The sequence below is a fragment of the Pan troglodytes genome, chromosome 13, assembly GCF_028858775.2.
Source record: "Pan troglodytes isolate AG18354 chromosome 13, NHGRI_mPanTro3-v2.0_pri, whole genome shotgun sequence".
NCBI classification, from domain to species: Eukaryota; Metazoa; Chordata; class Mammalia; order Primates; family Hominidae; genus Pan; species Pan troglodytes.
Window position 1 is genome coordinate 105,394,108 of NC_072411.2, and position 15,217 is coordinate 105,409,324.

Sequence of the window (15,217 nt, forward strand, 5' to 3'; positions counted from 1 at the left end):
AAAATAAAATTAGACTTAGTCATTGGTACCCTGGACATGAGGCAGATATGAAATGTCTAGGACCAGAGAGTAGCTGGCTTAAAAGATTTACTTGAATAACATTCTGTGAGTGATAGGAGCTCCCATTTCTCTTTTTTTTTTTTTTTTTTTTTTGAGATGGAGTTTTGCTCTTGTTGCCCAGGCTGGAGTACAGTGGCGTGATCTTGGCTCACCGCACCCTCCACCTCCCAGATCCAAGCGATTCTTTTGCCTCAGCCTCCCAAGTAGCTGGGATTACAGGCATGCACCACCACGCCTGGCTAATTTTGTATTTTTAGTAGAGACGGAGTTTCTCCACGTTGGTCAGGCTGGTCTTGAACTCCCGACCTCAGGTGATCCGTCCACCTCTGCCTCCCAAAGTGCTGGGGTTACAGGCGTGAGCCACCGCACCCACCCAGGAGCTCCTATTTCTATACTTGGCAGTTAAAGTCACCTAGGCCACCAAAAGACTGTCTCTCCAGTTACTTCCTCCAGCAAATATAAATAATATTCCTCCTAATATATGGTGACTTCACTTTAAGTAAGGTATGGCAATAGTAGCTCTTTGCATTATCTCTAGTTCCCTTGTTAGGGGAATGCTATGATGGTAATGCTCTCTAGTTTTAGTTACTCTTGAAAGTCTCATTTTATAGTTTAAGATTCATATTTAGTACTTCTAATTATTATTTACAAACACCACTACAATGCAGTCTTAGTCACAGATTCCTGTATTTTGTGGGTCAATTCATGTCTCCCAGAATATAACTAAAATGACATGACCAATATTGCCTTATTTTTCAGCTGTCCTCTGCTAATTGTTTTACAGGTTCACTGTGTTTTATTATAATGGGTCATATAAAATCAGGATGTAAAGCTTATTTTTAATGAAACTGAATCATTGAGTAATAAAAATATTTGGATACTGTTTAAGTAATTTAATATGCAGAATACTTCTTGAGGGTAATTCAGATATTCTTTCCTGGACATTAATTTGACAGATAAGTGATTTATATTTGAGGCCAGGCACAGTGGCTCATGCATATTATCCCAGCAGTTTGGGAGACCGAGGTGGGTGGATCCCTTGAGCTCAGGAGATCAAAACCAGCCTGGACAACATGGCAAAACCCCACCTCTATAAAAAATATAAAAATTAGCTGGGCATGGTGGCATGCACCTGTATTCCCAGCTACTTGGGAGGCTGAGGTGGGAGGATTGCTTGAGCCCAGGAGGCAGAGGTTGCAGTGATTGAGCCGACATTGTGCCACTGCACTCCAGCCTGGGTGACAGCAAGACCTTGTCTCAAAAAAAAGAAAAAAAAAAGGAGATTATATTTAAATGTGGTATTCTTTTCTATTTAAGAAAAATAAATGGTTGAATTTTTCTGTTTATTGGCTTCTTGTTTTTACAGTAATGAGAAAGAAGAACAGGATCAAAAAGAAAAATTGGTATTGATGGAAGACTGTGAACTCATTACAATAATTGATGTAATTCCTGGCAGATTAGAAATCACTACTCAACACATTTACTTCTATGATGGCAGCATTGAAAAAGAAGATGGTGAGGAGTTCTGGAAAAAATAATTTTTGCTGTTCAATAATTAAGTATCTAATTTATCAATCATGAATGAGAAGAAGAAAGCAGTAAGATATAACTGTCTATCATGTAAAGGGAGAAATGGAAAGCCAGTAAGGGATCAAATTTGTTATTCACCAAGGTGTGGAAGGGAATGCTTTTTAAAAATTATCAATGCATTTTTAAGGGTTTGGCTAGAGGGAATTGCTGTAAACTTAAGTTACAAAATACAGTGTTTATTATTATTATTTTTTTGAGATGGAGTTTCACTCTTGTTGCCCAGGCTGGAGTGCAATGGTGCGATCTCGGCTCACTGAGACCTCTGCCTCCCGGGTTCAAGTGATTCTCCTGCCTCAGCCTCCCGAGTAGCTGGGCTTACAGGCATGTGCCACCACGCCCAGCTAATTTTGTATTTTTTTTTTTTAGTAGAGACAGGGTTTCTTCATGTTGGTCAGGCTGGTCTCGAACTCCCAACCTCATGTGATCCGCCCACCTCAGCCTCCCAAAGTGCTGGGATTATAGGTGTGAGCCACTGCACCCAACCTAATACAGTCTTCATTTTATCATACCTTTGTATGTGTACTTATTCCTATAGGCTTCTCATGTCATCCTTTATGTGATAATAAAAGGATGATTAAATCTAAGATGCCAGCATACAGAGAAAAGGAAAACTGTTTCTGAGATGTATTCAGAATTATATTGTATTCTAATGGGAAGGCAGTAGAATAGTTATAGAACTTTAAAATAGTTTAAAAGAACCAGTTTAAATATCCAACACATTTAACAAATGGTTTATATGGTACAGAAATTGAATTCCTTTTTCCTAAAACCTTTTGTCAAGAACTAAGAGGTATTTTCTACTTAGCATGAGTAACTTTATATGGTATCTCAGTCACAAGATTTCTTCTGTTTTCAGGAGTAGGCTTTGATTTCAAGTGGCCTCATTCTCAAATTCGAGAGATTCATCTCCGGCGTTACAACTTAAGAAGATCAGCCCTTGAGATTTTTCATGTTGACCAATCCAACTACTTTCTCAATTTCAAAAAAGAGGTATGTATTATGGTTTCAGGAAATCCCAAAATGCTAGCTTTAAATACGTTTCCAGCTAGTGAGCTCTAATGGAACTTTGGGCTGTATTCTTTTATCAAGACAAAATGTTAGAGGAAAAAATATATACTTTGGGGGCTAATCAGTGTATGAATTTTTGTTGAGATTTATTTATGTTTGAGTTTTGGGGAAGTTCAGTTTTTATATATATGGCTAGATAAAGTAGAATTTTTAGTGCCTCATTACATTCACTTGTGACGTAATATACAATATGTAAGCTATGACAAGATTTATAAAATTAGATTAGTTTCAAATTAAAAAATAATGAGGAATCTATTTCTTCTAGGAATATAGTAAATTCTTAAGTAATGTAAGTTGTTAAGTGCATATGCTCTAAAGCCACATTACCAGGGTCCGTGTACTGTCTCCACCAGTAGCTGTGTAAGCTTGGGCTCATTACTGAGAATGCTTGGGCCTGGCCTTCCTCCCCTCTCTCATTCACTTGAGGTCAGACAGGTATTATTACAGTTTGACAGCTCTCCCCACCTTGCATAGCCCTCCCATTTTCTCTCGTAGGCATCTCCCCTAGTAAAATATTTGCATTTTAATTGTGTCTCGGCATCTGCTTTTCAGAAGACTCACATTAGCACACACAATAACTAATTTTCCATTCTTCTGTGGAACCTAGGTTGACTTATTGATGGATTTGATTAAGATGTTTAAAGACCATTCTTCTAGTTTTACAAAAGTCTTTTTACTATTACAAGAAAGTTTTCCTTCATAGGAAAATACAAAGCATGTGTTTTATGGAAAGCTGTGTCATGTAATTAAACTAAGTCTGCCCCTGCTAAGTATTGGGTGTTTGTATAACTTTATTGTCTTTAAAGTACATTTGTATAAAGTAGCTAATCTTTATAACAACCATGAGATTAAATGTGGCAAATTTGGCCAGACACAGTGGCTCACGCCTGTAATCCCAGCACTTTGGGAGGCTGAGGCGGGTGGATCACCTGAAGTCAGGAGTTCGAGACCACCCTGGCCAACATGGTGAAACACCATCTCTACTAATACAAAAACTAGCTGGTCGTGGTGGCACATGCCTGTAATCCCAGCTACTTGGGAGTCTGAGGCAGGAGAATCACTTGAACCTGGGAGGCGGAGATTGCAGTGAGCCGAGATCACGCTATTGCACTCCAGCCTGGGCAACAAGAGTGAAACTCTGTCTCCAAAATAGGTAAATAAATAAGGCAGATTCTGGCTGGGTACGATAGCTCACGCCTATAGTCCTAGCACTTTGGGAGGCCAAGGTGGCTGGATCACTTGAGGTCAAGAGTTTGAGACCAGCCTGCCCAACATGGTGAAACCCCATCTCTACTAAAAATACAGAAATTAGCTGGGCATGGTGATGCACACCTGTAATGCCAGCTACTCGAGAGGCTGAGGTAGGAGAATTGCTTGAACTCTGGAGGCAGAGGTTACAGTGAGCCAAGATCACGCCAGTGCACTCTAGCCTGGGTGACAGAGCGAGACTCCATCTCAAAAAAAAAAAAAAAAAAAAAAAGGCAATTTCCATTATTCCTTTTTTAATAGTTAAAGAAACTATAAGTGAATTTTATAACTTTGCATTTGTATAGCCCTGAATAATTCACAGTACTATAAGGATAGGTATTATGTTTAATTTAATTTATTTGCCAAGATGATTAGTAAATTGCAGAACTAAATTTGAAGTATACTTGAGCAAGTTTTCTAATTCCAAGTCTAATAATATTTCCATTATACATGATAACTTTTGTAAACATACATAGCTTGATTTCAGCAAGTACAATAGAGAAATTAAAACCATAATCTACTGTTTATATGAAATGTCCAGAACAGGCAAACCCATAGAGACAGAAATTAGATTAATAATTGTCAGGGCATGGGAAGGAGGCAGAATTGAGAAGTAGCTGTTAGTGACTATGGGATTTCTATTTGAGGTGATAAAAAATTTCTGAAGTTAGATAATGGTGATAGTCACACAACTGTTTGAATATAGTAAAAAAAAAAAACAACAAAAAAAACCACTGAAGCCAGGTGTGGTGGCTCATGCATGTAATCCCAGCACTTTGGGAGCTTGAGGTGGGAGGATCACTTGTTGCCCAGGAGTTTGAGATCAGCCTGGGCAACATGGTAAAACCCCATCTCTACAAAAAATACAAAAAAATTAGCCAAGATCACACCACTGCACTCCAGCCTGGGCAACAGAAACTGTCTCAACAAAACAAAACAAAACACACAACACTAAGTTGTATACTTTAAAAGGGTGAATTGTCTCTCAATACAGCTATTGTGACTACCATAATCTTCCAAGTTTGTCTTGATTCATTTTTAAAGTATAAAATGGTGTTTTTTATAGGTTAGAAACAAAATATATAGCCGACTGTTGTCACTTCGTTCCCCAAATAGTTATTATGGAAGCAGATCACCACAGGAGTTATTCAAAGCATCAGGATTGACACAGGTAGGAAATTGTAATAGTCTCTAATGAACTGTTCTGCTCTTCATTTTAAGTAAAACTTGACTTCTTCTGATTTTCCTTTGATTTTTACAACTGCTGTTCTTCCATTCAGACTGATCTTTTGAATTATCTTTGAATCTTCCTTTGTTTCCCTCACACAGACAGTGCCCTCCCTGCCACCTCCTGTATCATTCAGTTCATGGGTATATCCGTTAATAATTTTCTCTTTTTAAAAAATAAGGCTGGGCGCAGTGGCTCACGCCTGTGATCCCAGCAATTTGGGAGGCTGAGGCAGGCAGATCACCTGAGGTTGGGAGTTCAAGACCAGCCTGGCCAACATGGTGAAACCCCATCTCTACTAAAAAATACAAAAAGTAGCCAGGCATGTTGGCGGGCGCCTGTAATCCCAGCTACTCGGGAGGCTGAGGTGGGAGAATCGCTTGAACCGGGGAGGTGGAGGTTGTGGTGAGCTAAGATTCGTGCCACTGCATTGCAGCCTGGGCGACAGAGCAAGACTCTGTCACAAATAATAATAATAATAATAACATGGGTTTTAAAATCTTAATAATAAAAATAATCAATGCATGAGGTTTAAAAAAAAGGAAAAAAGCGCCTGGAAAGGGCCAAAAAATGCCAATTCTCCTACCAGCCAAAGTGAATTAATGCTCTCATGAATTACATTCTTATTTATATCCCAGTGTCACTTGGATTTGTTCTGCCAGGACGCAAAGGAAAGCCGTTGTTTTTGGCTTTCCAGGACTGTTCATAGTCTCTTAATCAGGGTCTTTGCTTCCTGGCTGTCTCCTTCCTCCCACAAACACATTAATCTTTCTTAAGTGTTGCCCTTATTCAAGACCCATCAGCAATTCTTTACTATTGCCAGTGAAAAAAGTTTTATTTAATAAAGTACGTTTCCTGTTGCCTCTGCAATAAACTTTATTCTTTAAGTGCCGATCCCTCAACTTGGCACTCAAGAACAATTGGGCTACACCTAAGTATCCTCTGAGGATAATTAATGTAATGTTTCATTAAAATAGTTGGATAGTTTTAATATATCAAGATACTGTTTTTTAATATGCATACTTATGAAAATTTCAATTTGTAACAAAAATTTCTAAGTGGAATAGTCCTAAAATTCGAAATTTTAGGCCACACGCAGTGGCTCACAGGTGTAATCCCAGCACTAAGGTGGGTGGATCCCCTGAGGTCAAGAGTTCGAGACCAGCCTGGCCAACATGGTGAAACCCCGTCTCTACTAAAAATACAAAAAATTAGCTGGGCATGGTGGCGGGTGCCTGTAATCCCAGCGACTCAGGAGGCTGAGGAAGGAGAATCACTTGAACCCTGGAGACAGAGGTCACAGTGAGCTGAGATCACGCCATTGCACTCCAGCCTGGGCAACAAGAGTGAAACTCCATCTCAAAAATAAAAAAGTAATTTAAAAAATGAAATAATAAAATAAAATGTGAAATTTTAAGACATTTATTCTGGGCATGGTGGCACATGCCTGTAAACCCAATGCTTTGGGAGGTCAAGCCAGGAGCGTCACTTGAGGTTAGGAGTTTGAGACCAGCCTGGGCAACAAAGCAAGACCTCATCTCTACAAATAGTTTTAAAAATTAGCCAATGTAATAGGGCATGCCTTTAGTCCTAGCTACTTGGGAGGCTAAGCCAGGTAGATAGCTTGAACCCAGGAGCTTGAGGCTGTAATGAGCTGTGATTGCTTCACTGCACTCCAGCCTGGGTGACAAAGTGAGACCATTTCTCTGAAATAAATAAATAAATAAAATAAAAATTTTAAGGTATTCAAATAAAACATGTAATTGAAGAAAAGACAAGGTTTTTTTTTTTTAGGAAAGAATTTTTATCAAGACCTAGACTGTGGTATAAGATTTATGTTGAATTTTCTGTTCCTTTTTTAGAGACCAATATTTTAAAAGAAGTAAATTTAGGAAAAGTATATTGATTTATCTCCCTGTTGTACCTTTTTTTTTTTTTTTTAGCCCATTCTTGGTACTGTCAGTAATAGCTACCAATGTCTAAGAGATGTAGATTTTTAAATTTTGATATTGCTCTTTTTTGTGCTGTCTAGAAATGGGTAAACAGAGAGATATCAAATTTTGACTACCTCATTCAAATAAATACAATGGCAGGACGAACCTATAATGACCTTGCACAGTATCCTGTGGTAAGTTTTGCATAAACCTTATAAATGTGGAATTGCCCTACAGTTTTATAAATCACAGAAGTATATACATGATACTTATTTTTTATTTAAAAAATATAAAAACACTTTGGCCTTTCTGTATGTTTTCTACCCAGTTATTTTCAAAAAGTATATAAACATGAAAACTAATTTAAATAAAAGCCTTTTTTCTTTCACTTCCTTGAAAATATCCAGTGGGGCAGGTGCGGTGGCTCATGCTTGTAATCCCAGCACTTTGGGAAGCCAAGGCGGGTGGATCACCTGAGGTCAGGAGTTTGAGACGAGCCTAGTCAACATGGTGAAACCCCGTCTCTACTAAAAATACAAAAATTATCTGGGCGTGGTGGTGCACACCTGTAATCCCAGCAACTCAGGAGGCTGAGGCAGGAGAATCGCTTGAACTCAGGAGGCAGAGGTTGCAGTGAGCCGAGATCATGACACTGCACTCCAGCCTGGGCGACAGAGCAAGACTTTGTCTCAAAAAAAAAGAAAAGAAAAGATTCCAGTGGAATTATAGGAAATAATGCTTCTGGTTATTGAACTAAAGATGAATGGATATTTACAACAGGGAAAAAATATTTTTAGAGACTATCCCTTTTTGTCTTTAGATAACCATTTGATATTAGATATGAGGATATTAGCTTCTCTAGGAAGGAATGTCTAAATTGTAAATTATGGCTTTTTTAGTTTCCCTGGATTTTACAAGATTATACTTCGGAAGAGTTGGACCTTAATAACCCTGCTGTATTTCGAGATCTTTCCAAGCCAATTGGGGTAGTTAATGAAAAAAATGCCAAAGCTATGAGAGAAAAGTAAGTGCTTCTTATTCCTTTTATAAAATACACATTGCTTCTTTGAATTTGTATTGATTTTTTACTATGGCCAACCAAAATTTTTTTTTTTTTTACCGTACTACTACTTTTGATAATCAGAGTCTGATAATTACTTCACTAAGTTTTCTTGAAAATAACTTGGTTGCCTTTCAGAAATCTTGACTATACTTGTGTTGATTTCCCTTCATCACCAAATTTAAATTGATATTGCTCAGAATTTCTTTTTACCATGTAATAAGTATGTGCTAAAGAGTAATAAATTCTTGAAATTTTTCTTCCCAGATGTTTTAAACTTTATAACTTAATAATCAAACATATTAAAGTATCTGTCTAATATAATATTTGGGTAGATATACAACTTATACTGATGTGTTTTCAGTAATAATGTGAATAAAGAAGAGAGAATGTGTGGCAATTTAGAACATGTCATTTTGATAAGAAGAAGAAGATTTTATAGTTCTGTTTATGATCTACCCTGTCAACTTCTCACAATTAATTTTTTCAAGGCAAGCTGCCCACAGGCAACAGAATAACCTGATTTTAATTTCCCTTTTTCTCCCTGTGAACTTAGGGATGACTTTTGAGTTTTGAATTCTAATAATAAGGACAAAACTATTTTACACATTAACTTAGTTATAGATTGATATGAAAGTAGATGGTACTTTTTTTTTCTACTTTTTCTTTGCAAACCTTCCCTAGGATTTTTATAATGTTTGATATTTGATTTGACTTGATTTACCAGTGGAACTTTGCTGTGTATATATGTATACCATCACTGCCATTAGTCAAACTTTTTTTTCTGATAATAACCAAAAGAAGATTTTATAATTTTTTAAAACAGTGTTCTAAGGAAACACTCATATAAATAACTTATTTTATTGGTAATTAAAGATACAAGTTGTTTTACATTTTAGTGGTACATTTTTGCATAGATACAAATGGCTTTGACTTGAAAACTTTTTTATTCCCCTGAATATTAATGAGTAGTATGTAAAAGGAAATTGGCCTCAGCTTAATGAACCCATTACTATTTTGGTTTTTGAAATTCAGTGTTTATGGCCTACAAAAATCTTTTATTCTTATTTAGATTTTATACACGCTAATTCAGATGTCACCATTCAGACCAATTATGCATGTATCAGTGATAGACCTTGAAGAATCACTGTATATCTTTTGGTAATAATCTGGTTTAGGCCTTTTTCCTATCCACCATCTCTTTTTTCTTTTACCTTTAGATTTCTAGGTATTAATTTTCACAATTCTTGACTGGTTCTTCCTTTTTTTTTTTTTCCTGTTACCTTGGCCACGAAAGGATGTTTAATTATCACAGTGCTTTATACTAGCAAAAAAAAAAAACAAAAAAACAAAAAAAACAAGGAAACAATCTAAGTGTCTAAAAAGTAAAGAAATAGTTAAATTGTGGTACATCTATACAGTATTATGTACCTGTTAAAAATAGACTACTCAGTCATTTGGAAAGATGTCTGTAGAAAATTGTTAAGTGAAAATTTGTTAAATGAAAAATATATTGTTATGAACAATATATGTAGCACTTTTATGTGAAAAATATTTGTATATTAATTCATACATTAGGATAGATATTCACCAAAAAATTTGTGTTAATTATCTCTGGGATGTGGAATTATAGTTGATTTTAAGTTTCTTCTGTTTTGATTCTCTATTTTCTAATTTTTCTACAATGAACATGTATTATTATTGCATAACAAAAACTATTCCAGGCTGGGTGCGGTGGCTCACACCTGTAATCCCAGCACTTTGGGAGGCTGAGGCAGGCGGATCACGAGGTCAGGAGATCGAGACCATCCTGGCTAACATGGTGAAACCCTGTCTCTACTAAAAATAGAAAAAATTAGCTGGGCGTGGTGGCAGGCACCTGTAGTCCCAGCTACTTGGGAGGCTGAGGCAGGAGAATGATGTGAACCCAGGAGGCGGAGCTTGCAGTGAGCCGAGAGCGAGACTCTGTCTCAAATAAATAAATAAATAAATAAATAAATAAATAAATAAATAAAATAAAAATGAAAACTATTCCAGAATTAAGTGTTTATGATATTTTGTTGTTCAGAAAAAAGTATTAAGGAATAAAACTTTTTTCGTTTTCTAGTATGGTATAATGATATGAATACAGAGTTTGATAATGAGGCATATGAAGAAGGATGGACTTTTTAAAAACTGTATTTTCAGAAATAAAATACAAACTTATGCCCCCTTATGTACTTTATTATTGTGGTTTTAAAACTTCAGGATTTTTTCCCCACAGATATGAAAATTTTGAGGATCCTATGGGAACTATTGATAAGTTTCACTATGGTACTCACTATTCAAATTCTGCGGGGGTCATGCACTATCTCATTCGTGTAGAACCGTTCACCACCCTCCACATCCAACTTCAGAGTGGAAGGTATGTTTTGAGTAAATAAGCTATTTTTTTATGACTATGTTAGTGTTGAAAACTGTTTGCCTTCATGTCATGTACTGTGTAACATGTCTTTTTTATTCTCCTGTATTAAATTTTGATCAGCTAAAAATAAACTAGTTTGAGAATGAGTCACTCAAACTGTCTCACACAAGTGATTTAAGGAGAATTCCTTTTTCAGTGTTATCCCAGTGTACCTTTGTGATTCTTACTGTTTTGAGGAATCTACCAGAGATTTATAATTAGATCTGATTTAGAGCTAAATCTAAGGCATCACCGGAGAGTCAAACCAATCCAATGCCTATGCCTATGTAGTCCTAAAAATATGTATCATGAGGAATCGAAGGAGGAGCAATAAGAGACTCTTACATTATTACAGCAGCTCAAACAAGTCTTTGATACCACTGTATTTACACTGTGGGTATTATAACTTACCTATGTTGTACATTTTCCTAATCCTAAGGAAACCAGCTTTTCCATGAATCTTCTGTTCCTCAGTAAATCCTCCACATAGCTCCCTATTTATACATGTTTTGTCTCCATGTTGCCTTACTGTTTAACAGCCATTTTGCCTTCCCTACCCAAACCAGAGCTATGTAAATATTGCCTTTTCTGTTCTCTTTCCATGTAGCTTTTATCTCTCACAGTTAGCCTGGGTTCCTTATTTCTGTTTATGTACAATAAGCCTTGGCTTTCAAGAAGAGACTCTGGCCCTCGGATCACTAAACATCCCCAGATTTTACATGTCCCATGTAACCTTTGATGGTGACCTTTGAAGTATTATATAGTCTATTTTTGAAGCTTTGTAAAAATTCATTTAGTCATAAAATTATTAAAAGCTGAAAAGATCCAGTTATACTTTATTGCATCTTTTTTTTTTTTTTGAGACAGAGTCTCACTCCTTCACCCAGGCTGGAGTGCAGTGGTGCAATCTCAGCTCACTGAGATGCGTGTGGTGTGGTATGGTGTGCCACCACACCTGGGTAATTTTTTTGTATTTTTGGTAGAGATGGGGTTTTGCCATATTGCCCAGGCTGGTCTTGAACTCCTGATGTTAAGTGATCAGCCCACCTTGGCCTCCCAAAGTAAGTATCTGATAGAAGATACTTTTCTCTCCATAAGATACCATAAAGTAGGCCAGGTGTGGCAGTTCACACCTCTAATCCCAGCACTTTGGGAGGCCAAGGTGGGTGGATCACCTGAGGTCAGAATTTCAAGACCAGCCAGGCCTGGCCAACATGGTGAAACCCCGTCTCTACTAAAAATACAAAAAAATTAGCCAGGCATGGTAGTACATGCCTGTAGTCCTAGCTACTCAGGAGACTGAGGCATGAGAGTCGCTTGAACATGGGAGGCGGAGGTTGCAGTGAGCTGAGATTGTGCCACTGCACTCCAGGCTGGGTGAAGGAGTGAAACTGTCTCAAAAAAAAAAAAAAATGCAATAAAGTATAACTAGGTCTTTTCAGCTTTTAATAATTTTATGACTAAATGATTTTTTTTACAAAGCTTCAAAAATAGATTGTATAATACTTCAAAGGTCACCATCAAGAAAGTAAAAACTGGCCAAACATGTTGGCTTATGCCTTTAATCCCCAACACTTTGGGAGGCCAGGTCAGGTGGATCACTTGAGCCCATGAGTTTGAGATCAGCCTAGGCAACAAGGCAAAACCCCATCTCTACAAAAAATAGAAAGTTAGTCGGGTGTGGTGGTGTGCACCTGTAGTCCCAGCTACTTGGGAGGCTGAGGTGGGAGGATAGATTGAACCCAGGAGGTCGAGGCTATAGTGAACCATGATTGCACCACTGTACTCCAGACTGGGTGACACAGCAAAGCTCTATCTCAAAAAAAAAAAAAAAAAAAGGAAAAGAAAAGAAAAGAAATGAAAACTATACCTGATAAGGGACTTTTATATATTTGTACCTAGAATATATAAAAAACCCTTACACTCAAGGTGAGGTGGCACACACCTATAACTTCAGCTACTCAGGAGGCTGAGGCACAAGGATTGCTTGAGCCCAGGAGTTCAAGTTCAGCCTGGGCAACATAGTGAGACGCCCATCTCTATTAAAAAAAAAAAAGAGGAAGGGGGAAGAGTTCTTATATCTTAATAATAAAAAGACAACCCAATTAAAACATAGACAACAGATCTAAATAAACATTTCTTCAAAGGAGATATGCAAATGTTCAGTAAACACATGAAAAGATGCTCAACAGCATGAGTCATCAGGGAAATTCAAATCAAAACCACAGTGAGATGCCACTTCACACCCACTATGATAGCTATAATAAAAAAGACAAATAATAACTAGTGCTGAAGAGCATGTGGAGAAATTGGAAACCTTATAAATACTGCCAGTGGGAATGTAAAATGGTGTAGCTTTTGTGGAAAATAGTCTGGCAGTTCCTCAAAAAGTTAAATATAGAGGGGCTGGGTGTGGTGGCTCACACCTATAATCCCAGCACATTGGGAGGCTGAGGTAGGCAAATCACTTGAGGTCAGGCGTTCGAGACCAGTCTGGCAAACATGGTAAAACCCTGTCTCTACTAAAAATACAAAAATTATCTGGGCGTTGTCGTGGGTGCCTGTAATCCTAGCTACTCTGGAGGCTGAGGCAGGAGAATTGCCTGAACCCGGGAGGCGGACATTGCAGTGAGCCAAGATCATGTCACTGCACTCCAGCCTGGGCGACAGAGCAATACTCCATCTCAAAAATAAAAAATAAAAAAGTTAAATATAGAATTGCTGTATAACCTAGAAATTCCGCTTCTAGATACATACCTAAGATAATTGAAGACATATATGCACACAAAAATTTGTACATAAATTTTCATACCAGCCTTTTTTTTTTCTTTTTTCTTTTTTTTTTTTTTTGAGACAGAGTCTCACTCTGTCGTCCAGGCTGGAGTACAGTGGCTCAGTTTCCGCTCACTGCAACCTCCATCTCCTAGGCTCAAGCGATTCTCCTGCCTCAGCCTCCAAAGTAGCTGGGATTCTAGGTGTGCACCACCACACTCAAGTAACTTTTTTGTATTTTTGGTAGAGACGGGGTTTTGCCATATTACCCAGGCTGGTCATGAACTCCTGATCTCAAGTGATCTGCCCACCATGGCCTACCAAAGTGCTGGGATTACAGGTGTGAGCCACCTCACCTGGCCATACCAGTATAATTTATAACCAAAAAGTAGAAAGAAACAAGTGTCCATCTACTGATAAATGAATAATGTGATATATCCATACAATGGAATATTATTTTGCCATGAATGAATTCAAGGAATGAAGTATTGATACATGCTATAATATGAATGAACCTTGAAAACATTATGCCAAATGAAATAAGCCAGACACAAAAGGGCACATATTACATGACTTACATGAAATGTCCAAAATACACAGATAGTCAGAATAGGCAAAATGAAATAAAAATAGGCATAGAGATATAAGGTACATTAGCAGTCTCCAGGGGTGGGAGTAGGGTGAATGGGCAGTGACTGCTAACAGGTACAACATTTCTTCTTGGAGTAATGAGAATGTTGTAAAATTCACTGTGATGATAGTTGCACAATTATGAATATACTGAATTAAACCTTTGAATCATCCACTTAAAACGAGCAATTTATATGTTAATTTTATCTCAAAACTATACCTCTTCTTGAATATACTATATACTGAAATGTTTTAGATGGTCAGATGTCTATAATTAAATTATAATTAAATTCAAAATTCTGTTAAGATCAGCTCTGCTTCAAACCAAGATTAAATAGGTGTAAAACACAAGAGACAAATTGGTCATTAATGTCACTTTTTTTCTTTGTAGCATAGCCTTACCTTAGACTCAAGGCCATTAAATACTTAATAAATCCAGGAAAACAATATCAAATGAAATAAAACAGAAGGGATTTATACTGTTGTTTTATTAGGGAAAGCATAATACAATTGCAGCATATCCATTTGAGCTTCATTCAGCTACTATAGACGCAGTGCCCATGATTAAATTTAAATAAATAAAATTAAGCCAGGAGCAGTGGCCTGGGCCTCTTAGTCCCAGCTACTTGGAAGGCTGAGGTGGGAGAATCTCTTGAGGCCAGGAGTTTGACACTGTAGCACATTATGATGGTGCCTGTGAATAGCCACTGCACTCCAGTCTGGGCAACATAGTGAGACCCTCATCTCTAAAATAAGTAAATACATAAAATTAATTAATTGAAAATTAAATAATATTAAAATAAGACTATAGATTATGCAAGTAAAACATAAAAGCTTTAGCCACAGAGTTATTTCCCTAACTCACTCTCTGGTTTTAAGAGGAAGAGTTTGTAAAAATATTTATATATCAGTGATTAAATCAGCAGCATTCCTATAGATCTGTTAACCAAGTATATTGATACTATAATGTTTATAATCATATTTATACTCTGATTTTCAAATATTGAAATAACATTCACTTTCTATAATAAATTTTATTCAGCAAAAATGCCTCTTTTTTTTTGAGACAGAGTCTTGCTCTGTCGGCCAGGCTGGAGTGCAGTGGCACAATCTCCCAGGAATCTCTGCCTCCCGGGCTCAAGCAGTTCTCCTGGCTCAGCCTCCCGAGTAGCTGGGATTACAGG

At 37.2% G+C, this 15,217-nt stretch overlaps 1 protein-coding gene across 17 annotated transcripts in view; it reads left to right on the top strand.

Annotated features, from left to right (window-relative positions):
- Positions 1-15,217, top strand: part of NBEAL1 (neurobeachin like 1) — a 210,354-nt gene that overhangs the window by 148,125 nt on the left and 47,012 nt on the right. For 16 of the 17 annotated variants that reach the window (XM_063791572.1, XM_063791576.1, XM_054680089.2 and 13 more), the window contains 6 exons: positions 1,427-1,575; positions 2,507-2,640; positions 5,033-5,137; positions 7,227-7,322; positions 8,028-8,152; positions 10,452-10,592. In XM_063791572.1, coding sequence (XP_063647642.1) covers positions 1,427-1,575; positions 2,507-2,640; positions 5,033-5,137; positions 7,227-7,322; positions 8,028-8,152; positions 10,452-10,592 — 750 coding nt within the window. The remainder of the gene's footprint in view (positions 1-1,426; positions 1,576-2,506; positions 2,641-5,032; positions 5,138-7,226; positions 7,323-8,027; positions 8,153-10,451; positions 10,593-15,217) is intronic. The other variant, XM_016950331.4, reaches the window with a different exon arrangement.